The 26,910-nt window shown below is 43.6% G+C and overlaps 2 protein-coding genes across 5 annotated transcripts in view; one reads left to right on the top strand and one right to left on the bottom strand.

The window, feature by feature from the left end:
• Window positions 1-5,059, top strand: part of dync1i1a (dynein cytoplasmic 1 intermediate chain 1a) — a 163,026-nt gene extending 157,967 nt beyond the window's left edge. For all 4 annotated transcript variants that reach the window (XM_029732591.1, XM_029732589.1, XM_029732590.1 and 1 more), the window contains one exon: window positions 4,216-5,059. In XM_029732591.1, the coding sequence (XP_029588451.1) occupies window positions 4,216-4,326 (111 nt within the window). In that variant the 3' untranslated portion in view covers window positions 4,327-5,059. The remainder of the gene's footprint in view (window positions 1-4,215) is intronic.
• Window positions 5,060-6,738: 1,679 nt separating this feature from the next.
• The window catches only part of LOC115173243 (calcium-binding mitochondrial carrier protein Aralar2-like), a 69,246-nt gene continuing 49,074 nt past the window's right edge, over window positions 6,739-26,910 (bottom strand). The window contains exons 13-16 of the mRNA XM_029731159.1: window positions 22,251-22,389; window positions 19,504-19,662; window positions 18,958-19,048; window positions 6,739-8,929 (exon numbers count right to left, since the gene is read on the bottom strand). Of these exons, the coding sequence (XP_029587019.1) occupies window positions 8,746-8,929; window positions 18,958-19,048; window positions 19,504-19,662; window positions 22,251-22,389 (573 nt within the window). The 3' untranslated portion in view covers window positions 6,739-8,745. The remainder of the gene's footprint in view (window positions 8,930-18,957; window positions 19,049-19,503; window positions 19,663-22,250; window positions 22,390-26,910) is intronic.

Here is a 26,910-nt window from a genome sequence, read left to right as displayed (position 1 = left end):
ACCCCATAGCAAATGTATAAAAAAAAACTGAAATATCACATTTACATAAGTATTCAGACCCTTTACTCAGTACTTTGTTGAAGCACCTTTGACAGCGATTACAGCCTCGAGTCTTCTTGGGTATGACGCTACAAGTTTGGCATGCCTACATTTGGGGAGCTTCTCCCATTCTTCTCTGCAGATCCTCTCAAGCTGTCAGGTTGGATGGGGAGCGTCGCTACACGGCTATTTTCAGGTCTCTCCAGCGATTTTCAAGTCCGTGCTCTGGTTGGGCCACTCAAGGACATTCAGAGACTTGTCCCGAAGCCACTCCTTCGTTGTCGTGGCTGTGTGCTTAAGGTCGTTGTCCTGTTGGAAGGTGAACCTTCGTCCCAGTCTGAGGTTCTCAGCGCTCTGGAGCAGGTTTTCATAAAGGATCTCTCTGTACTTTGCTCCATTCATCTTTCCCTCGATCCTGACAAGTCTCCCAGTCCCTGCCGCTAATAAATATCCCTCGAGCATGATGCTGCCACCACCATGCTTCACCGTAGGCATGGTGCCAGGTTTCCTCCAGACGTGACGCTTGGCATTTAGGCCAAAGAATTCAATCTTGGTTTCATCAGACCAGAGAATCTTGTTTCTCATGAATCTTGTTTCTCACTCTCTCTAAGAGTCTTTAGGTGCCTTTTGGCAAACTCCAAGCGGGCTGTCGTGTGCCTTTTACTGAGGAGTGGCTTCAATCTGGCCACTCTACCATAAAGGCCTGATTGGTGGAGTGCTGCAGAGATGGTTGTCTTTCTTGAAGGTTCTCCCATTTTCACAGAGGAACTCTGGAGTTCTGTCAGAGTGACCAACGGGTCACCTCCCTGACCCTGACCAAGGCCCTTCTCACCCGATTGCTCAGTTTGGCCGGGCGGGCAGCTCTAGGAAGAGTCTTGGTGGTTACAAACTTCTTCCATTTAAGAATGATGAGGCCACTGTGTTCTTCAATGCTGCAGACATTTTTTGGTACCTTTCTCCAGATCTGTTCCTCGACACATTCCTGTCTCGGAGCTCTACGGACAATTTCTTCGGCCTCATGGCTTGGTTTTTGCTCTGACATGCACTGTGGGACGTTACATAGACAGGTGTGTGCCTTACCAAATCATGTCCAATCAATTGAATTTACCACAGGTGGACTCCAATCAAGTCATAGAAACATCTCAAGGATGATAAATGGAAACCAGATGCCCCTGAGGGTCCGAATACTCTTCTAAATAAGGTATTTCTGTTTTTTATTTTTAATACATTTTCAGAAATGTCTAAAAACCCGTTTTTGCTTTGTCATTATGGGGTATTGTGTGTAGATTTTTATTTTATTTTTTACCTTTATTTCACGAGGCAAGTCAGTTAAGAACAAATTCTTATTTTCAATGACGTCCTAGGAACAGTGGGTTAACTACCTTGTTCAGGGGCAGAACAATTGATTTTTACCTTGTCAGCTCAGGGATTCGATCTTGCAACCTTTCAGTTACTAGTCCAACGCTCTAACCACCAGGCTACCTGCCGCCCCAAAAGATTGATGAGGAATACTTTCCGAATGCACTGTACATAAGGGGTTTTACGGTAGTTTGAAGGCATACAGTTGAAGTCGGAAGTTTACATACACCTTAGCCAAATACATTTAAACTCAGTTTTTCACAATTCCTGACATTTAATCCTAATAAAAATTCCTCGTCTTTGGTCAGTTAGGATCACCACTTTATTCTAATCATGTGAAATGTCAGAATAATAGTAGGGAGAATGATTTATTTCAGCTTTTATTGCTTTCATCACATTCCCAGTAGTCCAGAAGTTTACATACACTCAATTAGTATTTGGTAGCATTGCCTTCAAATTGTTTAACTTGGGTCAAACGTTTCAGGTAGCCTTCCACAAGCTTCCCACAATAAGTTGGGTGAATTTTGGCCCATTCCTCCTGACAGAGCTGGTGTAACTGAGTCAGGTCCTTGCTCGCACACGCTTTTTCAGTTCTGCCCACAAATTTTCTATAGGATTGAGGTCAGGGCTTTGTGATGGCCACTCCAATACCTTGACTTTGTTGTCCTTAAGCCATTTTGCCACAACTTTGGAAGTATGCTTGGGGTCATTGTCCATTTGGAAGACCCATTTGTGACCAAGCTTTAACTTCCTGACTGATGTCTTGAGATGTTGCTTCAATATATCCACATAATTTTCCTACCTCATGACGCTATCTATTTTGTGAAGTGCACCAGTCCCTCCTGCAGCAAAGCACCCCCACAACGTGATGCTGCCACCCCCGTGCTTCACGGTTGGGATGGTGTTCTGCAGCTTGCAAGCCTCCACCTTTTTCCTTCAAACATAACTATGGTCATTGTGGCCAAACAGTTCCATTTTTGTTTCATCAGACCAGAGGACATTTCTCCAAAAAATACGATCTTCGTCCCCATGTGCAGTTGCAAACCGTAGTCTGGCTTTTTTTATGGCGGTTTTGGAGCAGTGGCTTCTTCCGTGCTGAGCGGCCTTTCAGGTTATGTTGATATAGGACTCGTTTTACTGTGGATATAGATACTTTTGTACCTGTTTCCTCCAGCACCTTCACAAGGTCCTTTGCTGTTGTTCTGGGATTGATTTGCAGTTTTCGCACCAAAGTACGTTCATCTCTAGGAGACAGAATGCGTCTCCTTCCTGAGTGGTATGACGGCTGCGTGGTCCCATGGTGTTTATACTTGCGTACTATTGTTTGTACAGATGAACGTGGTACCTTCAGGTGTTTGGAAATTGCTCCCAAAGATGAACCAGACTTGTAGTGTACAATTTTCTTTCTGAGGTCTTGCCTGATTTCCCATGATGTCAAGCAAAGAGGCACTGAGTTTGAAGGTAGGCCTTGAAATACATCCACAGGTACACCTCCGACTGACTCAAAGATGTCCATTAGCCTATCAGAAGCTTCTAAAGCCATGACATCATTTTCTGGAATTTTCCAAGCTGTTTAAAGGCAGTGGTCAACTTAGTGTATGTGCATTTCTGACCCACAGTGAATTATAAGTGAAATAATCTGTCTGTAAACAATTGTTGGAAAATTACTTGTCATGCACAAAGTAGATGGCCTAAGCGACTTGCCAAAACTATAGTTTGTTAACAAGAAATGTGTGGAGTGGTTGAAAAACGAGTTTTAATGACTCCAATCTAAGTTCATGTAAATTTCCGACCCCAACTGTATAGCAAAAATAGTATCTGGTTACCATGGAGATGGCCTCATTTACTGGCTAAAGTCTCCTCAAAGAGATCGCTTTAATTTTGTGAGATTGCAAAATAGAACTTCTACAATCAAGACAGGATAACCAAATTGCTTCAGAAGATAATAAACCACGTTTCTTACAGTTACGTTTTTCTCAACTTGTTTATATTACTTTCTAGTAAGTCAAGCTAGTTTAGAGTTGATATAGCTAACTAGCTAGCTTTGTAGCCATGGATTGTGCTCCTTCCATTGTTTAGCTAAGTAGCTAGCTAGCTGGTTGATGTTTTCCTTTTGAAGCTAACCAGAGCAGATGAAAGTAACATTCACCTCCACAAATGCTGTTTACATTAATATCCATACTGAATGATGCAGATAAGGGACCTCATGGGCACCCTTAACTTTTTCACTTAATTTAAGGGGGAAGTTCACCTTAAAATGTTTTGTGCAACGGAGTTAAATTTAAAGAAACGTTAAGGGGGAAATTAACTTTGTTTTATGCAACCGGGCCCTGCTTGGTCGCGGTCCCCTCCCACCTCCTTATTGCTGGTTAATTATAGCCTGCAGAGTGGTAACTGTATGTGACAGCCTGGGTGGCAGCCACGGCAACTAACCAAGCGGGCTTCTCATTTGACTTTCACCGCAGTGCTCCGCCATGACACGTTACGAGAAGTCAGTCACATAGAACTTGTAACGAATGAAACATAGATATGAGTGTGTAACGACGATCGTCACTTGACGATTAACAAGATCAGCATGAAGCTTCAACTAAAAGCTCCAGAAGTATTATTTGTAGTGTCCTCTTTCCTTGAGGGTAGAACATAGACAAAACCGTACATATACTGGACTGTATTTGCTCATGAGGCTAAACCAGCCAATCTGATTTTGACAAAGACTCAGTAATTGATTAAAACATAATCCTTAGTATATGAAATACCATTGGGGGTATGGATACCAGTGTGAGTGGATACATTGTTTTTCTCTGTCTTTCCTCTCAGCTGGCAGTGCCCCACAGTGAGGACTGGGCACACTTCACCCACACCCTGATGGAGCTCAAAGCCAACCGGGCCGACAGGGAGGAGGAAGGGCCTGTGGAACTGATGCCATAGGATTGGATGGATCACTTACCGTGGGATCCAATGGGATCACCATCCAAGCGTCGACAGGCACAGTGGGAAGATCACTAGGGGATCCAGCCTATCAGAAGGCTTTGTCCTTACACCTTTATGACATCATTCCACAAACCTATCTAAGCAGCAGCATGTGTTCTAGACCCCGCCCCTTCAGTCTCTGTGACAGCTACTTAACAGCTGTATGTCCAGGCTAAGACCTTCTCTACTCTATTTGCGTCACTGTTTTTGGGGGGGATTTATTTTGCAGTAATTTATGTTAATGTACGTTAGTTGTATAAGACTAACTAGAGAACATCTAGCTTCTTTTCATTTTATTAATTGATTGATTTATTTAATTGATGTGGTCAGTTGTCATTCAGCGGTATTGCTTATAACCTAAATGAACTCCATATCAAATCATAGGTCCTACTACAGTTGTGAAGCCCTATGAAACTTGCAGTGAGAACTGTTAGACTGGGCCTATAGAGCTCTATATTGTCATGTTTCAAAAGTCTCATGTTCACAGTGGTTTTGTTGTACTTTTCTCTGTACCCAACCCCCTGCATGCATGCAACACATTTACGGATTCATACAGCTTCCTAGACATGTCAGCATATGTTGTGGATGTATGTAACTGCTTTATGTCATTGTTATAGGACTATAATGTACAGTTGAAGTCGGAAGTTTACATACACCTTAGCCAAATACATTTAAACTCAGTTTTTCACAATCCCTGACATTTAATCCAAGTAAAAATTCCCTGTTTTAGGTCAGTTAGGATCACCACTTTATTTTAAGAATGTGAAATGTCAGAATAATAGTAAAGAGAATGATTTATTTGAGCTTTTATTTATTTCATCACATTCCCAGTGGGTCAGAAGTTTACATACACTCAATTAGTATTTGGTAGCATTGCCTTCAAATTGTTTAACTTGGGTCAAACGTTTTGGGTGAATTTTGGCCCATTCCTCCTGACAGAGCTGGTGTAACTGACTCAGGTTTGTAGGCCTCCTTGCTCGCACACGCTTTTTCAGTTCTGCCCACAAATTTTCTATAGGGTTGAGGTCAGGGCTTTGTGATGGACACTCCAATACCTTGACTTTGTTGTCCTTAAGCCATTTTGCCACAACTTTGGAAGTATGCTTGGGGTCATTGTCCATTTGGAAGACCCATTTGCGAACAAGCCTCACCCTTTTTCCTCCAAACATAACGATGGTCATTATGGCCAAACAGTTCTATTTTTGTTTCATCAGACCAGAGGACATTACAATATTTGTCCCCATGTGCAGTTGCAACCGTAGTCTGGCTTTTTTATTGCGGTTTTGGAGCAGTGGCTTCTTCCTTGCTGAGTGGCCTTTCAGGTTATGTCGATGTAGGACTTGTTTTACTGTGGATATAGATACTTTTGTACCGGTTTCCTCCAGCATCTTCACAAGGTCCTTTGCTGTTGTTCTGGGATTGATTTGCACTTTTCGCACCAAAGTACGTTAATCTCTAGGAGACAGAACGCGTCTCCTTCCTGAGCGGTATGATGGCTGCGTGGTCCCATGGTGTTTATACTTGCGTACTATTGTTTGTACAGATAAACGTGGTATCTTCAGGCATTTGGAAATTGCTCCCAAGGATGAACCAGACTTGTGGAGGTGTACATTTTTCTTTCTGAGGTCTTGGCTGATTTCTTTTGATTTTCCCATGATGTCAAGCAAAGAGGCACTGAGTTTGATGGTATGCCTTGAAATACATCCACAGGTACACCTCCAATTGACTCAAATGATGTCAATTAGCCTAACAGAAGCTTCTAAAGCCATGATATAATTTCCTGGAAATTTCCAAGCTGTTTAAAGGCACAGTCAACTTAGTGTAACTTCTGACCCACTGGAATTGTGATACAGTGAATTATAAGTGAAATAATCTGGTCTGTAAACAATTGTTGGCAAAAATGCTTGTGTCATGCACAAAGTAGATGTCCTAACCGACTTGCCAAAACTATAGTTTGTTAACAAGACATTTGTGGAGTGGTTGAAAAACGAGTTTTAATGACTTCATCCTAAGTGTATGTAAACTTTCGACTTCAACTGTACGTATGTGAGGGTTATTGCACTGTTCAATGGCTACAGGCCTAAGCAACAAATTCTGGTTTAGCACATTATTTTGTGTAAAGTGCTACGTGAACTGTAATGAACAAAAGAGACATATTGTAAGCCGCTGTCTATCGTGATATCTGCCAATAAATCATGGCTGAAGAACTGTTAGTTTGTTTACTTGTTGTTGTTGTTTAGCTACTGTAATGATAGTGTCACAAGTTGCCTGCTGTGATTCTGTCCTCGTCTCCAGTGCCAGGCGTCAAGCTTTTCTCTGACTTGTCGCACCATAACATACCACCTTGTCAAAGAACACATGCACACACACTTTGTTCACTTACGTTTAATTTCATTAGTACATATACATATTGCTGCCATACATACAGTAAGGCACAATTATCACACCATATTCTACTTCTCTCCTGTACTGTACAAGTTTAAATACGGACGTCTTCCGTGACACCACTGGGCTGTTCCAGGAAGCTGGATAAATAAGTTAGCCAGCTAACTGTCCAACATTGCTTAAAATAACGAGATATTTTGAGAAATATAGACTTAGGGCTCTGTTCAGTCTGTATTGCTGAAGCGTTACAGATTTCGCACTAGAAATGTAAAGGTCATTTGTGATAGGGCCGACATACGCAGCGTTTACGGTGAATGCAGTCGCTGTGACCGCAAGAACATTGCCTTTAATTGTGAATCACACTTTAAAGTTGAACTTCTGTGATATGGACTGAATAGAGCCCTTCAAATTGACAGGATATAATTGACTCGGCAACAACAACCAGTATACAAATGTAGTGTTCTTAATCAACCAGAAAATAATATGTGGTTGTTTACCAAAGTTAACTGGATAGTTTCATAATCCTGCTTTCTGGAATACCCCACATCTCTCTACTCTCTCCCCCTGCTCTGTTGTACCCTGATGATTCTTTAAATAGAAATGTATACAACACACAGCCCAGTTTGATCTGACTGAGACAACTTAGGATAACAGACAGTCACTACAATACCATAGTAATTGTAGTAGTAATACCTTGTGCAAGTGGTGGTAATAGTGAACAGTATATTACATTCAAGCGTTTTGATTGGTCAAACTTTTGTTTTCTCGCAAATGAAGTTCAAGATCAAGATTATTAGTTTCTTCTCAGTATCTAAAACGCCACTTGGTGAACTGTATCAATATGTAAATGTGTCTCTCTGTTCCGTTCTCATATGTACAGTAGAACCGTCATTCATATGTACAGTAGAACCGTCATTCATATGTACAGTAGAACCGTCATTCAAATGTGTCTGTTATGTTCTCATATGTACAGTAGAACCGTCATTCGGATGTCTGTTCCGTTCTCATATGTACAGTAGAACCGTCATTCAAATGTGTCTGTTCTTTTCTCATATGTACAGTAGAACCGTCATTCGGATTCGTCTCTGTTCCGTTCTCATAAGTACAGTAGAACCGTCATTCAGATGTCTGTTCCGTTCTCATATGTACAGTAGAACCGTCATTCAGATGTGTCTGTTCCGTTGTCATATGTACAGTAGAACCGTCATTCATATGTACAGTAGAACCGTCATTCAGATGTGCGTACTTGTGCTACTATCCCCATCCTGCGGATAGGGCTCATTCTGTTTGGTATCTATCAGACTCTCAGGTGGAAGACAGTAAAAGCACCATCATATAAAGTGATGGTTAGACCGAGATTCAATCAAAGGCACGTTGTAGACGAGCACATTGAACTGTCAAGTGTCTTTTAAAGAGATGGCCTTGGTAAATACGGCACATGTCGGCTCAAGTGTAAATGACCTTTAAAAGCAAGTGCAATGCACATGTTGACAACGCACTTTTGAATGAGTCCCGGCCTTAGTGATGATGTAATGAAAGGAAGCAGTCCAGGTCTAATTCAAGTCATGGCCAGCCCCTCTGCTACTATGCATATTACTGTATGAAAAGACAAACTGGAACACTACTCTAGACACACATTGTCAGTCCTGCAGATATCACTTGATCTTCACAATAAGACTGACTCAAAAAGAAATCTTTACGGGTAGCTAAGACTAAAACAGAAGCTAAAACAACGTTTTTGTGTTTCTAGACCATGATGTAGATAGGTACATTCCAGAAGATCATAATAGGTTTAAAAAAAGTTATCATCAACTAAAACAGATACATATTTATCTTTAAAGCCTAGAGAGCCAAATCATACTACTCACAATGTGCTTCTCTTTCGGGTGGAATATTCCAAGTGCTCGACTGGGTGGGGGTGGGAGGGAGAGGGTGTAATGATTGCACGTGTGCTCTATTCTGCCCCCTACGTGTGGGCAGAGGGGGTTTAATTCAAGGGGCGTCCTTCTTGGATGGGGGGGTTACTTGAACGTTGTATCTTGGGAGGTGGAGTCCAAATTTGCTCTCGGTGCCAGCGAACGTGGCCACGGCCAACCTGAAACCTCCAATGTGGTCGGGGCTGGGCGCCGGCAGGCTGATCCGAGACTTGGGAGTCGGCTCCGAACCAGACGGCTTTCTGTGGTGTGGAGAGAGAGTGGGGAAGGACGAGGAGAGCGGGAGGGGGGAGGGTCAGGGAGGGACGAGGAGAGCGGGAGGGAGGGAGGATGGGAGAAAACGGGAGGGAGGAGAAAGGGGGAAGAGAGGGAGAGACAGAAAGGGAAGAAGAACGGGGAGAGAGACCGAAAAAAGAGAAACAGAAAGTGGAAGGGACAAGAGGAGAGAGAGGCAAGAGATTTTATATTAAACATTGTCCACCACAAAAAATAAACATCTTAATCGAATATTAAGACTGGGCGAGAGGGCTATTTTTTCCCAGAGCACACAAACCAGAAATAAAGGAATATCCCACAATGGTTTCATACTCCCTTCAGTGATATCTTTCCAATACGGACAGGGAACATATTTCAAACCCACACTATACCATCCAGATGTACTGTATTCACATTGAACAAAGTCTGTGAAGACAACACAGTATGCACATTGGATATTTACAGTACATAGGGTTTTGCATACTAAACGGAAGTTGTTCTGACTTTCCAAAGGGCTGTAAACAGTCCAATATACTGGCTCTCTTGATTTCCTGGTTTAGTAAGTAAGAGTTGTTGGTGGTGGAGGCAATTATACCATGCCAATTTCAAGTCTATATTTCTGTTAAAGAATATTAAGGATATTATAGTCAGTTAACACATTGAGCCTGCTTTCTGGAAGAGCCCCAAAGTATTGACAACATTCTGTCAATATCACTATATGTACAGTATAAAGTATTGACAACATTTTGTCAGTACCACCTATATGTACAGTATAAAGTATTGACCATTCTGTCAGTACCACTATATGTACAGTATAAAGTATTGACAACATTCTGTCAGTACCACCTATATGTACAGTATAAAGTATTGACAACATTTTGTCAGTACCACCTATATGTACAGTATAAAGTATTGACAACATTTTGTCAGTACCACCTATATGTACAGTATAAAGTATTGACCATTCTGTCAGTACCACCTATATGTACAGTATAAAGTATTGACCATTCTGTCAGTACCACTATATGTACAGTATAAAGTATTGACCATTCTGTCAGTACCACTATATGTACAGTATAAAGTATTGACAACATTTTGTCAGTACCACCTATATGTACAGTATAAAGTATTGACAACATTTTGTCAGTACCACCTATATGTACAGTATAAAGTATTACAACATTTTGTCAGTACCACTATATGTACAGTATAAAGTATTGACCATTCTGTCAGTACCACTATATGTACAGTATAAAGTATTGACCATTCTGTCAGTACCACTATATGTACAGTATAAAGTATTACAACATTTTGTCAGTACCACTATATGTACAGTATAATAGTGAATGGAATGTATTTGGTGATGCTTGTCCTAACAGTCTCCCCCTTTACCCTCCTGTCTCTGTCTCTTATTGGTCAATGGAACATTAGTGCATTCTAAAGAGTGACCAATTTGCTCCTCCAGGGAAAATGAGCTCATTTCTACCCCAAAAAGCTGAAAAGAGAAAGATCCCAAGTCAAAGTGATTCTCTCTGCACTGCTTCACACTCTGTAGCCCTGTAGTTTAGGAAATGTTACGTCCATCCCACCAAATAATGGTCTGTGTCCCAAATGGCAACCTATTCTCTATATAGTGCACTGCTTTTGACCAGAGTTCTATGGTGTTCTTTGTGAAACTACACAGCTCTCTCCCTCTGCTGAAAGGTTGGTAGAAAAGTGGTGCTACAAATTACCATCATTTTGTATAACACAGCAGCTGTCAGTAGAAGCTATCAATCCTGACTGGACGTTTCTATGACATTTGCGTTTCTGTATTTCTCAGTCTTATCGTGTGGTAAGACACTTACAGGTGCATCAGAGCTGGGACCGAGAGACTGAGAAGCAGCTTGTATCACCAGGCCATCAGACTGTTGAACAGCCATCACTAGCCCTGCACCTTGAGACTAATGCCTCATATTCTGAGTCGGCGGTTAGGGAAGCGTTATCAAATCCTATATGCCATTGTGCCCTTGAGCAAGGCACTAAACCCCCCACAACAACAGCTCCCCAGGCACCTAGTGTGGCAGCCCCCCGCACCTCACCAAAACCTGTATGTATGTACAGTGGGGGAAAAAAGGATTTGATCCCCTGCTGATTTTGTACGTTTGCTCACTGACAAAGAAAGCATCAGTCTATAACTTTAATGGTAGGTTTATTTGAACAGTGAGAGACAGAATAACAACAAAAATATCCAGAAAAACGCATGTCAAAAATGTTATAAAATGATTTGCATTTTAATGAGGGAAATAAGTATTTGACCCCTCTGCAAAACATGACTTAGTACTTGGTGGCAAAACCCTTGTTGGCAATCACAGAGGTCAGACGTTTCTTGTAGTTGGCCACCAGGTTTGCACACATCTCAGGAGGGATTTTGTCCCACTCCTCTTTGCAGATCTTCTCCAAGTCATTAAGGTTTCGAGGCTGACCCCACATTTTCCACATAGCTCATCCTAAAATACCTACTACTGTGCAGTAATAGTCTGTATCACAGCACACACAGCTCTGACCCCCTAGTAAAACAGAAATTTGTACGTTTGGAAATTCGGTTTCCCCTCTGTGTAATCTCTTGATCTCTTCTCCCGGAAAAGGAAATATACTGATACCATTTTCTTTCCAAATGATATACACCTCTGCTGTCTTCAACCAGGATCTCAGCGATCACTGCCTAATTGCCTGCATCCGTAATGGGTCTGCGGTCAAGCGACCACCCCTCATCACTGTCAAACGCTCCCTAAAACACTTCAGCGAGCAGGCCTTTCTAATCGACCTGGCCCAGGTATCCTGGAAGGATATTGACCTCATTCTGTCAGTAGAGGATGCCTGGTTATTCTTTTAAAGTGCTTTCCTCACCATCTTAAATAAGCATGCCCCATTCAATAAATGTAGAACCAGGAACAGATATAGCCCTTGGTTCACTCCAGACCTGACTGCCCTTGACCAGCACAAAAACATCCTGTGGCGTACTGCATTAGCATCGAATAGCCCCCGCGATATGAAACTTTTCAGGGAAGTTAGGAACCTATATACACAGGCAGTTAGGAGAGCAAAGGCTAGCTTTTTCAAACAGAAATTTGCATCCTGTAGCACTAACTCCAAAAAGTTCTGGGACACTAAAGTCCATGGAGAATAAGAGCACCTCCTCCCAGCTGCCCACTGCACTGAGGCTAGGAAACACTGTCACCATGGATAAATCCGCAATAATTGAGAATTTCAATAAGCATTTTTCTACGACTGGCCATTCTTTCCACCTGGCTACCCCTACCCCGGTCAACAGCCCTGCACCCCTCACTGCAACTTGCCCAAGCCTCCTCCATTTCTCATTCACCCAAATCCAGATAGCTGATGTTCTGAAAGAGCTGCAAAATCTGGACCCCTACAAATCAGCAGGGCTAGACAATCTGGACCCTCTCTTCCTAAAATTATCAGCCGAAATTGTTGCAACCCCTATAACTAGCTTGTTCAACCTCTCTTTCGTATCGTCTGAGATCCCCAAAGATTGGAAAGCTGCCGCAGTCATCCCCCTCTTCAAAGGGGGAGACACTCTAGACCCAAACTGCTACAGACCTATATCTATCCTAATGTCTTCGAAAGCCAAGTTAACTTCACTAGGGTAGGGGGCAGCATTCAGAATTTTGGATGAAAAGCGTGCCCAAATGAAAGTGCCTGCTACTCAGGCCCAGAAGCTAGGATATGCATATAATTTAGATTTGGATAGAAAACACTCTAAACTTTCCAAAACTGTTAAAATAATGTATGTGAGTATAACAGAACTGATATGAAAGGCGAAAACCTGAGGAAAATCCATCCACTATTATTTTGAAAGGCTGTTTTTCCATTGAAAGGCTATCCACCATACAAAGACTTAGGACCCAGTTCACGATCTTTATGGCTTCTTTTACGTGTGGCCAGTCTTTAGGCATTGTTTCAGGCTTTTACTCTGAAAAATGAGGGAGATACAGCACTTTCAATGAGTGGGCAGTGGAAATTTCCAGACATGAGTCCAGCACGTGATCGGGAGTGCGCCTTTCTTGTTTCTCCTTTTCTATTGATGAAGCTTTTGTTCGGTTTAAATATTATTGATTATTTATGACAAAAACAACCTGAGGATTGATTTTAAACATCGTTTGACATGTTTCTACGAACTTTTATTGTACTTTTTTGACTTTTTGTCTGGATGTTGAGAGCGCGCTTTGTGCCTTTGGATTACGGAACTAAATGCACCAACAAAACGAAGGTTTTTGGACATAAAGAGGGACATTATCGAACAAAACAAACATTTATTGTGTAACATGGAGTCCTGGGAGTGCCACCAGATGAAGATCATCAAAGGTAAGTGATTAATTTAATCGCTATTTCTGACTTTTGTGAGTCTTCTCCTTGGCTGGAAAATGTCTGTATGGTGTTTTGTGGCTAGGCGCTGTCCTAACATAATCGCATGGTGTGCTTTCGCCGTAAAGACTTTTGAAATCTGACACAGTGGCTGGATTAACAAGACATTTATCTGTAATCCTATGTATAACACTTGTATCTTTCATCAATGTTTATGATGAGTATTTCTGTAATTTCATTTGGCTCTCTGCAATTTCACCAGTTGTTATTTGAGACAATGCATTACTGAACATAACGCGGCAATTTAAACTGAGGTTTTTGGACATAAAAAGGGACTTTATTGAACAAAACGAACATTTATTGTGTAACATGGAGTCCTGGGAGTGCCACCAGATGAAGATCATCAAAGGTTAGTGATTCATTTAATCGCTATTTCTGACTTTTGTGAGTCCTCTCCTTGGTTGGAAAATGTCTGTATGGTTTCTTGTGGCTAGGCGCTGTCCTAACATAATCGTATTGTGTGCTTTCGCCGTAAAGCCTTTTTGAAATCGGACACTGTGGTTGGATTAACAAGAAGTTTATCTTTAAAATGGTGTATAATACTTGTATGTTTGAGGAATTTTAATTATGGGATTTCTGTTGTTTGAATTTGGCGCCCTGCAATTTCACTGGCTGTTGTCGAGGTGGGACGCTAGCGTCCCAATGATACCAGAGAGGTTAACAAACAGATCACCGACCATTTTGAATCCCACCGTACCTTCTCCGCTATGCAATCTGAGCTTTCCGAGCTGGTCATGGGTGCACCTCAGCCACGCTCAAGGTCCTAAACAATATCATAACCGCCATCGATAAGAGACAATACTGTGCAGCTGTATTCATCGACCTGGCCAAGGCTTTCGACTCTGTCAATCACCACATTCTTATCGGCAGACTCAACAGCCTTGGTTTCTCAAATGACTGCCTCGCCTGGTTCACCAACTACTTCTCTGACAGAGTTCAGTGTGTCAAATCGAAGGGCCTGTTGTCCGGACCTCTGGCAGTCTCCATGGGGGTGCCACAGGGTTCAATCCTCGGGCTGACTCTTTATTCTGTATATATCAATGATGTCGCTCTTGCTGCTGGTGATTCTCTGATCCACCTCTACGCAGAAGACACCATTCTGTATATCTGGCCCTTCTTTTGACTCTGTGTTAACTAACATCCAGACGAGCTTCAATGCCATACAACTCTCCTTCCGTGGCCTCCAACTGCTCTTAAATGCAAGCAAAACTAAATGCATGCTCTTCAACCGATCGCTGCCCACACCTATCCACCCGTCCAGCATCACTACTCTGGACGGTTCTGACTTAGAATATGTGGACAACTACAAATACCTAGATGTCTGTTTAGACTGTAAACTCTTCTTCCAGACTCACATTAAGCATCTCCAATCCAAAATGAAATCTAGAATCGGCTTTCTATTTCGTAACAAAGCATCCTTCACTCATGCTGCCAAACATACCCTAGTAAAACTGACTATCCTACCGATCCTTGACTTCGGCGATGTAATTTACAAAATAGCCTACAACACTCTACTCAGCAAATTGGATGCGGTCTATCATAGTGCCATCCGTTTTGTCACCAAAACCCCATATACTACCCACCACTGCGACCTGTGTGCTCTCGTTGGCTGGCCCTCGCTTCATATCCGTCGCCAAACCCACTGGCTCCAGGTCATCTATAAGTCGTTGCTAGGTAAAGCCCTGCCTTATCTCAGGTCACTGGTCACCATAGCAGCACCAACCCGCAGCATGCGCTCCAGCAGGTATATTTCACTGGTCACCCCCAAAGCCAATTCCTACTTCGGCTGCCTTTCCTTCCAGTTCTCTGCTGCCAATGACTGGAACGAACTGCAAAAATCAATGAAGCTGGAGACTCGTATCTCCCTCACTAGCTTTAAGCACCAGCTGTCAGAGCAGCTCACAGATCACTGCACCTGTACATAGCCCATCTGTAAATAGCCCATCCAACTACCTCATCCCCATATTGTTATTTATTTTGCTCCTTTACACCCCAGTACCGCTACTTGCACACTCATCTTCTGCACATCTATCACCCCTGTGTTTAATTTGCCATACTGTAATAATTTCGCCACTATGGCCTGTTTTATTGCCTCACCCCCCTTATCCTACCTCATTTGCACACACTGTATATAGACTTTCTCTATTGTATTTATTGACTGTATGTTTGTTTATTCCATGTGTAACTCTGTGTTGTTGTATGTGTCGAACTGCTTTGCTTTATCTTGGCCAGGTCGTAGTTGTAAATGAGAACCGGTTCTCAACTAGCCTACCTGGTTAAATAAAGGTGAAATAAAATTAAAATAAAAGCAGAGACATGGCTGAACGACGACACTATCAACATACAGCTGGCTGGTTATACACTGCACCGGCAGGATAGAACACCGGCGCCTGATAAGACAAGGGGCTGCGAACTATGTATTTTTGTAAATAACAGCTGGTGCATGATATCTAAGGAAGTCTCGAGTTATTGCTCGCCTGAGGTAGAGTATCTCATGATAAACTGTAGACCACACTACCTACCTAGAGAGTTTTCATCTGTATTTTTCGTAGTTGTTTACATACCACCACAGTCAGAGGCTGGCACTAAGACAGCATTGAATGAGCTGTATTCTGTCATAAGCAAACAAGAAAATGCTCACCCAGAGGAGATGCTCCTAGTAGCTGGGGACTTCAATGCAGGGAAACTTAAATCTGTTTTACCAAATTTCAATCAGCATGTTAAATGTGCAACCAGAGGGAAAACAATTCTGGACCACCTTTACTCCACGCATACAAAGCTCTCTCTCGCCCTCCATTTGGCAAATCTGACCATAATTCTATCCTCCTGATTCCTGCTTACAAGCAAAAATTAAAGCAGGAAGCACCAGTGATTAGATCAATAAAAAAGTGGTCAGATGAAGCAGATGCTAAGCTACAGGACTGTTTTGCTAGCACAGACTGGAATATTTTCCGGGATTCCTCCGATGGCATTGAGGAGTACACCACATCAGTCATTGGCTTCATCAATAAGTGCATCGATGACGTCTTCCCCACAGTGACTGTACATACATACCCCAACCAGAAGCCATGGATTACAGGCAACATCCGCACTGAGATAAAGGCTGGAGCTGCCGCTTAAAGGAGCGGGACTCTAACCAGGAAGCTTATAAGAAATCCTGCTATGCCCTTCGACGAATCATCAAACTGGCAAAGTGTCAATACAGGACTAAGATCAAATCATACAACACCGGCTCTGACGCTCGTCGGATGTGGTAGGGCTTGCAAACCATTACAGACTACAAAGGGAAGCACAGCCGAGAGCTTCCCAGTGACACAAGCCTACCAGACGAGCTAAACTACTTCTATGCTCACTTCGAGGCAAATAACACTGAAACATGCATGAGAGCACCAGCTGTTCTGGAAGACAGTGTGATCACGCTCTCCGCAGCCGATGTTAGTAAGACCTTTAAACAGGTCAACATTCACAAGGCCGCAGTGCCAGACGGATTACCAGGACGTGTATTGTGAGGATGTGCTGACCAACTGACAAGTGTCTTCACTGACATTTTCAACCTCTCCCTGTCCGAGTCTGTAATACCAACATGTTTTAAACAGACCACCATAGGGCCTGTGCCCAAGAACACTAAGGTAACCTGCCTAAATGACTACCGACCCGTAACACTCACATCTGTAGCCATGAAGTGCTTCGAAAGGCTGGTCATGGCTCACATCAACACCATCATCCCAGAAACCCTAGACCAACTCCAATTTGCATACCGCCCCAACAGATCCACAGATGATGCAATCTTTATTGCACTCCACACAGCCCTTTCCCACCTGGACAATAGGAACACCTATGTGAGAATGCTATTCATTGACTACAGCTCAGCGTTCAACACCATAGTGCCCTCAAAGCTCATCAATAAGCTAAAGACCCTGGGACTAAACACCTCCCTCTGCAACTGGATCCTGGACTTCCTGACGGGCCGTCCCCTGGTGGTAAGGGTAGGTAACTACACATCCGCCATGCTGATCCTCAACACAGGGGCCCCTCAGGGATGCGTGCTCAGTCCCCTCTACTCCCTGTTCACTCATGACTGCACAGCCAGGCACGACTCCAACACCATTATTAAGTTTGCCAATGACACAACAGTGGTAGGCCTGATCACCGACAACAATGAGACAGCCTGTAGTGAGGAGGTCAGAGACTTGGCCGTGTGGTGCCAGGACAACAACCTCTCCCTCAAAAAGTTCTACAGTTGCAGATCCTCAAAAAGTTCTACAGTTGCACCATCGAGAGCATCCTGACTGGTTGCATCACTGCCTGGTATGCCAACTGCTCGGCCTCTGACCTCAAGGCACTACAGAGGGTAGTGCGAACGCCCAATACATCACTGGGGCCAAGCTTCCTGCCATCCAGGACCTCTATACCAGGCAGTGTCAGAGGAAGGCCCTAAAAATTGTCAAAGATTCCAGCCACCCTAGTCATAGACTGTTCACTCTGCTACCACACGGCAAGCGGTACCGGAGCGGCAAGTTTAGGTCCAAGAGGCTTCTAAACAGCTACCCCCATGCCATAAGACTCCTGAAATGGCTACCCAGACTATTTACATTGTCCCCCCCGTCCCCTCTTTTACACCGCTACTACTCTCTATTGTTCTCATCTATGCATAGTCACTTTAATAACTCTACCTACATGTACATGTTACTTCAACTAACCAGTGCCCCCGCACATGGACTCTGTACCGGTAGCCCCCTGTATATAGTCTCGCTATTGTTATTTTACTGCTGCTCTTTAATTATTTGTTACTTTTATTTCTTATTCTAATCTGTATTTTTTTAAACTGCATTGTTGGTTAGGGGCTCGTAAGTAATCATTTCACTTTAAGGTCTACACCTGTTGTAATCGGCACATGTGACTAATTTCATTTGATTTAAAATTTGATATGAGACATCAGGACCCTTATTCATGAAGTGTCTCAAAGAAGGAGTGCTGATATAGGACCAGTTTTTGAATAGTAATGAATAAGATTATATGGACGGGGGGGACCGGACCCTAGCTCAGCCCTATGCTGAGATACTTTATGAATACGGGCCAGGTGTCACACCCTGATCTGTTTCACCTGTCTTTGTGCTTGTCTCCACCCCCCTCCAGGTGTCGCCCATCTTCCTCATTATCCCCAGTGTATTTATACCTGTGTTCTCTGTTTGCCTGTTACCAGTTCGTTTTGTTTCGTCAAACCTACCAGCGTTTTTCCCGTGCGCCTGTCTTTCTTAATTTCCTGTTTTCTAGCTTTCCTGGTTTTTGACTATTCTGCTTGCCCTGACCCTGAGCCTGCCTGCCGTTCTGTACCTTGTCACACCACCCTGGATTACTGACCTCTGCCTGCTCTGACCCTGAGCCTGCCTGCCATTCTGTACCTTTCGGACTCTGCTCTGGACTACTGACCTCTGCCTTCCCTTGGCATGTTGTTTGCCTGCCCCCCTGTTTCTGTAATAAACTTTTGTTACTTCGAAACTGTCTGCATCTGGGTCTTGTCCTGAGCCTTGATACAAGGATAATTTCATTCAGTTTAAGATTAGGAGAGGGAGGAGTTCTGACTTACTGTCCGCCAAAGTCAATGTAGAACCACCTCTGCAGGAGTTCATAGGTCACCAGGGTGACCCCAAATTGGGGCGAGGACCGGAACACTCGGGCTATAGTAAAGGGAGAAACCACAAAGCTCAATAACACAGTTTCACTATTACACCACTGTAGCCTGGGTACCAGTCTGTTTGTGTTAACATTCCACTTCTTGTCACTCCTTATCATGCCAAACACATAGTACAAGTGACATTTTTGCACAAAACAGGTTCTGGATTTCAAACTAAACAATTTGTTGTATGAAGGGTTAAAAATGGTTGCAAGTTAGCTAGAGATTACCATGGTACACTGTAACATAATAGTGGAATATGGTTATTAAAAACAATCACACAGTCAAATAAGACCTAAACCAATCTACATAATCACGCCACATCAGTGGACCTTTCTAGATAACAATACAGCTGAAAAAGGGGTTAACAGATATATAACAGATAAATAAACTAAATATGTAATTTGTATCATTCGTCGTCATCATCGTCATCAGATATTAATAAAAACGTGGTGATACCTCCCGCTCCTTTCCAGAAGGCCCGTGGTCCCTCCTCCTTCAGAATCTTCCAGAAGCAGTCAGCGAGACCGGTGTACGTGGTCTGGCCGGCACGGGCCGCCACTTGTAGCCTGGTCTTGATCACGTCGGCCGGGGTCACCAGGGAGGCCGCGGGCATGCCTAAGGAGAGAGCGCCTCACTCAGCAGTCATCTGATTCAGTACTTATCACCTATTAACTCACCTTTTACTATTATATTTGTTAAGCACTTTGAAATGCATCCCCTGTGAGAAATGAGCTCTATAAATAAAGTTAGATTGACTGATTGATATTAGTACTGGATGTGAATGTAGTGGTTATGCTACCCTGCTTCACTATCACTGCTGAATCTGAATGAATACGTTACTGCTGTTGGGTTATACTAAGGTAATAATCTAACTCTATGAATTTCCACCCGTGGCTTTTGTGCCTCTTTCAAAACAGAATTCATTCGTAGTTGAATTTCAGTCATCTGAATGAGGACCAGTGATCCTTCTTACAGAAGGTGATTTACGATCAGAAAAAATGCATTGGACGTTCATGGTTTCCCCTCTCAGATTGGAGGGACAGACAATACCTAGTAATGAAGAAGGACCCACAAGGTGGCCCGTGTGTCGGTGACTGGTGACTGGGGGCCCCATGCGGGCAGCCCTCTCCAGCCACTTCAGCTATGAATGGCCTCAATCATCAATGGCTGCTTTCGATCTCCATGCACGGTCATTACCATCACCGGCCCCTTCACCAACCAGTCACACAGACTTCTAGCTGCACGTCTTCAGTCTAAACGAGCCATTCAATTCAACCACTGATCAACTCACTCACTGCCACTGTGAGAGCTGAAGAGACCACCTGCACTGATGTCCTTCACAGGAGAGGAGAGGAATGGAGAGCAGTCTTAAATCTCTCTCTCAAAGCTACCTCAGTAGAAATCATATTCGTCTCCAGCCATAGAAAGAGAGAGAGAGAGAAAGAGAGAGAGAGAGAGGGTGAGAGAACGAGGGAGGGAGAGGGAAAGAGAGAGAGCGAGCGAGAAAGAGGCATAGAGAGAGAGAGAGAGAAAGAGAGGGAGAAAGAGAGAGAGCGAGAAAGAGGGAGAGCAAGAGAGAAAGAGGGAGAGATAGAGAGAGCAAGAAAGAGAGAGGGAGAGAGAGCAGGAGGAGGAATTAGGAGATGACCAGCGCTGCAGTGTGTTCTGGGATCAGGGGGTCTGCTTGGCAAATAATGCCACCCAAACTGAGCGTGTAACTCAATTTCCTGCGCCGACTGTTAAGCGCTAATTGCCAAAAAGGCTTAACTGCTGATAAATGTAGAAAGGAGTGATAAATGCTATGAGCAAATGCAAAATCATAAACTGCATTTCAGGTTTGTAAACCATAGCTCCCGGACCCGGTTGAGGGAATTACCAAAATAAGAGGGAGGGGGAAAATTGGAAGTAGGAATGTCTTTTTAGATTTCTACGAGTTTCCATGAAGCACCGTGCTCGCTGCTCACTCAGTGCTGAAGAGCAGAACTACAGTACTGACCAACATTATCCCTCAGGATTCAAAATAAATATTTATCCTTTTCTTGTGACGTTCCAAACCACCCTGACTTGGCTTCCGCGCTCGCCTTTTTATACACTGTTTTCTTTAAGACAAACCCACTCAAATAAAAAATATTAAGCCTACACACTTGCTCCAGATCATATTTTCGTGTACGAAGAGGAGAAAGAGACCTGTAAGACTGTGGATCAAAACTGTTGGATGTCTTTCATCCGGGTTGCCAGTATTGTGAGAGTAAGATCTGTTTATGGCCGACACAGCTCCCATCCTCACCTCCCTCAGCACCTCACTCCTAACATACAGGTAGTGTCTCAACTAACACCCTATTCTGTACTTTTGACCAGAGCCTTATGGGTCCAAAGAGAGAGAGAGACATTGGACCCTATGGGCCCTGGTCAAAAATAACACACTATGTAGGGACACAGCTCAGGCTGCCAGTTCCTATATGTTAGCAGTGGAAAGTAATCCCATCCTGACTCTGTTGGCTGGCTGGCTGGCTGGCTGGCAGGCAGGCTGGCTGGCTGGCTGGCTGGCTGGCAGGCAGGCAGGCAGGCAGGCAGGCAGGCAGGCGGTCTCTCTCTCTGGGCTCTGTCTTCTCCCTCAGCGCTCAGCTCCAAACCCCAGCCAATCACTGAGCACTCTAAATAGGGATGACCACGATTGAGCCTGCGGTCGCCGGCGGCTACTGGGGCCCTAGGCCTGGAGCCAGGAAGTTGGGATGGTTAGGGGGATGGAGGCTGGAGGGATGGAGGGTTAGATGGATGGATGGGGGAAAGGAAGAATAGAGGGATGGAGGTTAGAGGGATGGAGCCGGGGCCTTGGGTCTGGGCCGGGGTCCATGTAGTGGCTCACCAATAACCAGGGACACTCATGCATGGTTTTCTGCTTCCCCAAGAATGGTTCCTTATTAAGCTTGTGATAGTGACGTTTTAACAGTATTGTTTCTTTCCTCTGAATTGTCATCTTCTTATCGTCATTGACCAATATGGTTGAAAAACGTTGTATTTTTTGTATTATTCATTTGTCCTGAAGTTTTTGGATGTGTATATATACTTTATCATATAGGCCGAGCAAATGAGAGATCGAGACAGATACAGAGAGAGAGGGAGAGACCGACAGAAAGAGGGAACCAGGCAGAGAGACAGACAATTCTCAAAAGACCCTGGGTCTGAACCACATGGTATCTTACCTGCTATGGCCCCTGAAAACAGCAGCTTGCCTGGTCCAATCCTCCCATCCTCATCACTCATGTAGGCCTTGACGTGCGCATAGCAGGGGAAGTAGATGGCTGAGAAGGGGATGTCTCGCAGGAAACAGGCTTTGGCTCCCTGTGGATGGTGAAGAGATACAGAAGAGACGGAGGTGTGAGGAAAGAGAGGGGGGATTGAGAGGGGAAGGACAGAGAAACAAGGAGGAGTCAAAATAGAGGAAGAGGGAGACAAGAAGGGAGGGAGAGAGAGAAAGAGGGAGAGCAAAGGGGAAGACAGTGAGAAAGAGAGAAAAGGAGGGGTGAAAAAAGAGGAAGAGAGACAAGGGAGAAAAGGTGGGAGGGAGAGAAAATACGTTTCGTAAGAGACACAAACATTCTTTGAGGAGGACGCACATAGAGCACTGTAACACTTTTCCTCTTTCCATCCCTGATTTGGAAAATATACTGTAAATAAATATGTTATTGGATGGAAAGATGTTACCTTCAACAGTCTTGATTTTTCCAGTTCCATTGGAACATTATTTGTCATAGCATAGCTTGTGGTTTTATTTCCAAGATTTCTAACCACAAAATGTCAGTACCGTACACATCACTAGTGCTAGGAGTGTTTCCTGCTGACCATGTGACCTGACCAGGGAAAACTCTGGGCCCTTCACTACAACTCATCAACTCTCCTCACTTCTCTTCTCCTGCTTTGGAGAGACGAGAGTGTGTGTGAGAGAGAGAGGGCGAGAGAGAGATGAAGAGAGAGAGAGTAAAAGACGAGACATCAGGGAAAGAAGAGGAAGATTTCTTCTGTCCGTCACTGTAAACAATGCCATATCTTCAACCAGATTACTTTTCATCTTATTCCCCCTCTTGGCTGCCATCCAGGTGGGGTTGAGGCAGGGGAAGGGAAATGGAAGGGTTCTCCCTTCAACAGAGTAGTTTAAAGCCAGGCTGCATCCCAAATGCCAACCTACTCCCTACATGGTACACTACCAGACCAGAGCCCGATAAGGGTTCCCTTTGGGCCCTGGTCAAAAGTAGTACACAATATATAGGACTAGGTTGCCAATTGGGATGCTGCCAGGAGAAGTGCTTTAGACAGGCTTCATTTAACTGCTGGGGTTAATCCTACCACTCATACACAGTTTGCACAGATACCTCACTGTACGGGTATCTCTTCTGTCCTCAAAGGCTTTGCTTCATTCTCCCCTGCCTGTCCTCCCCTTCCCGCCAGGGCCGCCATGCCAGACTGCCTGCTGAAAAGCTGCAGATACTATCACCATGGCCCTGGTTCATATTCACAGACAGGCTCATCCTTGTGCCTGCTGGGGCTGGAGAGGCTGGGATTATGTGATTCAAGTGAATCTATTATGATTCTACTGTGATTCATGTGAATCTACTGTGATTCTACTTTATCCATAATCTATTATGTCTTGTTTCTTCTTTTTCTGAATTATGGTCAGGCCAAGAGTTGAGGTGACAGACCTGTGTGAATGCATGACAATGTATACCGACAGTTGAGGTCGGAAGTTTACATACTTAGGTTGGAGACATTAAAAGTCATTTTTCAACCACTCCACACATTTCTTGTTAACAAACTATAGTTTTGGCAAGTCAGTTAGGACATCTACTTTGTGCATGACACAAGTAATTTTTCCAACAATTGTTTACAGACAGATTATTTCACTTATAATTCACTGTATCACAATTTCAGTGGGTCAGAAGTTTACATACACTAAGGTGACTGTGCTTTTAAACAGCTTGGAAAATTCCAGAAAATGATATCATGGCTTTAGAAGCTTCTGATAGGCTAATTGACATCATTTGAGTCAATTGGAGGTGTACCTGTGGATGTATTTCAAGGCCTACCTTCAAACTCAGTGCCTCTTTGCTTGACATCATGGGAAAATCAAAAGAAATCAGCCAAGAGGCCTCTACAAGTCTGGTTCATCCTTGGGAGCAATTTCCAAACGCCTGAAGGTACCACGTTCATCTGTACAAACAATAGTACGCAAGTATAAACACCATGGGACCACGCAGCCGTCATACCGCTCAGGAAGGAGACGCATTCTGTCTCCTAGAGATGAACGTACTTTGGTGCGAAAAGTGCAAATCAATCCCAGAACAACAGCAAAGGACCTTGTGAAGATGCTGGAGGAAACCAGTACAAAAGTATCTATATCCACAGTAAAACGAGTCCTATATTGACATAATGTGAAAGGCCGCTCAGCAAGGAAGAAGCCACTGCTCCAAAACAGCCATAAAAAAGCCATCGTTATGTTATGTAATAACCATCGTTATGTTTAGAGGAAAAAGGGGGAGGCTTGCAAGCTGAAGAACACCATCCCAACCGTGAAGCACGGGGGTGGCAGCATCATGTTGTGGGGGTGCTTTGCTGCAGGAGGGACTGGTGAACTTCACAAAATAGATGGCATCATGAGGCAGGAAATTTATGTGGATATATTGAAGCAACATCTCAAGACATTAGTCAGGAAGTTAAAGCTTGGTCGCAAATGGGTCTTCCAAATGGACAATGACCCCAAGCATACTTCCAAAGTTGTGGCAAAATGGCTTAAGGACAACAAAGTCAAGGTATTGGAGTGGCCATCACAAAGCCCTGACCTCAATCCCATAGAAAATGTGTGGGCAGAACTGAAAAGGCGTGTGCGAGCAAGGAGGCCTACAAATCTGATTCAGTTACATCAGCTCTGTCAGGAGGAATGGGCCAAAATTCACCCAACTTATTGTGGGAAGCTTGTGGAAGGCTACCCGAAACATTTGACCCAAGTTAAACAATTTAAAGGCAATGCTACCAAATACTAATTGAGTGTATGTAAACTTCTGACCCACTGGGAATGTGATAAAAGAAATAAAAGCTGAAATAAATCATTCTCTCCACTATTATTCTGACATTTAACATTCTTAAAATAAAGTGGTGATCCTAACTGACCTAAGAGGGATTTTTTACTCTGATTTAATTTCAGGTTATTGTGAAAAACGGAGTTTAAATGTATTTGGCTAAGGTGTATGTAAACTTCCGACTTCAACTGTACATAATACACAGTATGTGTATATGGCTATGAATGAGGGATAGTACATGGTGCATATAGTATGATTGATTGTTAGTATGTGTCTTTTCTTTTTTTAATTAACCTTTATTTAACTAGGCAAGTCAGTTAAGAACAAATTCTTATTTTACAATGACGGCCTACCACGGCCAGACGCTGGGCCAATTGTGCGCCGCCCTATGGGACTCCCGATCATGGCCAGTAGTGATACAGCCTGGGATCAAATCAGGGTATGTAGTGACTCCTCTAGCACTGAGATGCTGTGCCTTAGACCGCTGCACCACTCGGGTTCCGCTGAGTGTCTATCTGAATGCCTGTGTGTATGAGCACTGGAGTACATAAAAGTATGTGTTTATATGAGTGAATCGGTTTGTCTTGATAAAGCCATTCAGTCAGTCAGCCAGTCAGTCAGTCAGCCCCTCCAGCAGCAGAGCGGAGGTAGGTAGCATGAAGAGGCAGAGAGAGAGAGAGAGAGAGAGAGAGGCTGAGGGGGAGGGTAATTAGCCTGACAAAGGGTGCTCTGTGCCTGGGCACAGCCCTGAGGAGCCAGCCCGTCTGGAGCTCGCTAGTCCTCCCTCCCGGCCCTCTTCCTCTCTCTGAATGCACATTGTCTCAGAAGCAGGACAGGAGACACAGACACAGGGGAGGACTAGAGGAGGCACCACCACTGTCATACCGGATTCAGCATTCTTATAGACATAATGGAGCAGACATACTATAGACGCAAACATATTCACGTTTGTGCGTGCACACACACACGGACAGACAAAGACAAGTGGAGGCACCAGGTTCAGCATTCACACACACACACACACACACACACACACACACACACACACACACACACACACACACACACACACACACACAGATGACTGTCATGGGAAGAACCTGAGAAGAAATAGAACTGAAACTTTGCCACAGAAAGAGAAAGGGGTAGAATCTACAGGCTCTGGGTAAAGGACCCGGAGCTTTTTACAATGTGTTTTAAAGCTTTCATTTAAATGAAACCCCAAAAAGTGTTAAAACCCCCAGTTTTAACGAGTGACAAAAGCCTAAATCAGAACTCTTTAAAAGGCTTCATGAATCAAAGACACTGATCATCGGTGTCCTTTTAAAACGCAACCTCTCCATAAAGAGAATGACCCACGGTAGTTCTAAAATAACACCTGCTATCCACAAAACGTCTCAGAGTAGAAAAAGTGATAAGAATAGAGACATTATACTCCTACTGTTATTGGTAAAAATAAAAGCTATGCATCCAAGCCTCTTTAGTCATAAGAGTCCCATCTAGTCGACATATTTAGGAGACATCGTGAGCTGTCCTAACCAGTTAATAGTTACCAGCAGGTGCCTTGATCATAGAAAAAGGCAGCCAGTCAGGGGTTCCTGAGCCACATGCAATTGCTTTAGAGTTGAAAGAATGTGTTGATATTTCTATATGATTAATCCATAAATAATCTAGACCTACATGGAACAGTATCTCTTCGCTTTTTACAATTATTTCACGAGGCCTGTTTCACATGATATGCCTCAATATTTATAGACACTAGGCTAATAAATAAACATGTTTTTATTTTGAT

This window comes from Salmo trutta, chromosome 34, assembly GCF_901001165.1.
Source record: "Salmo trutta chromosome 34, fSalTru1.1, whole genome shotgun sequence".
Taxonomy (NCBI): Eukaryota; Metazoa; Chordata; class Actinopteri; order Salmoniformes; family Salmonidae; genus Salmo; species Salmo trutta.
The sequence above is the reverse complement of the archived record's forward strand: the minus strand, read 5'-3'. Positions and strand labels throughout refer to the sequence as shown.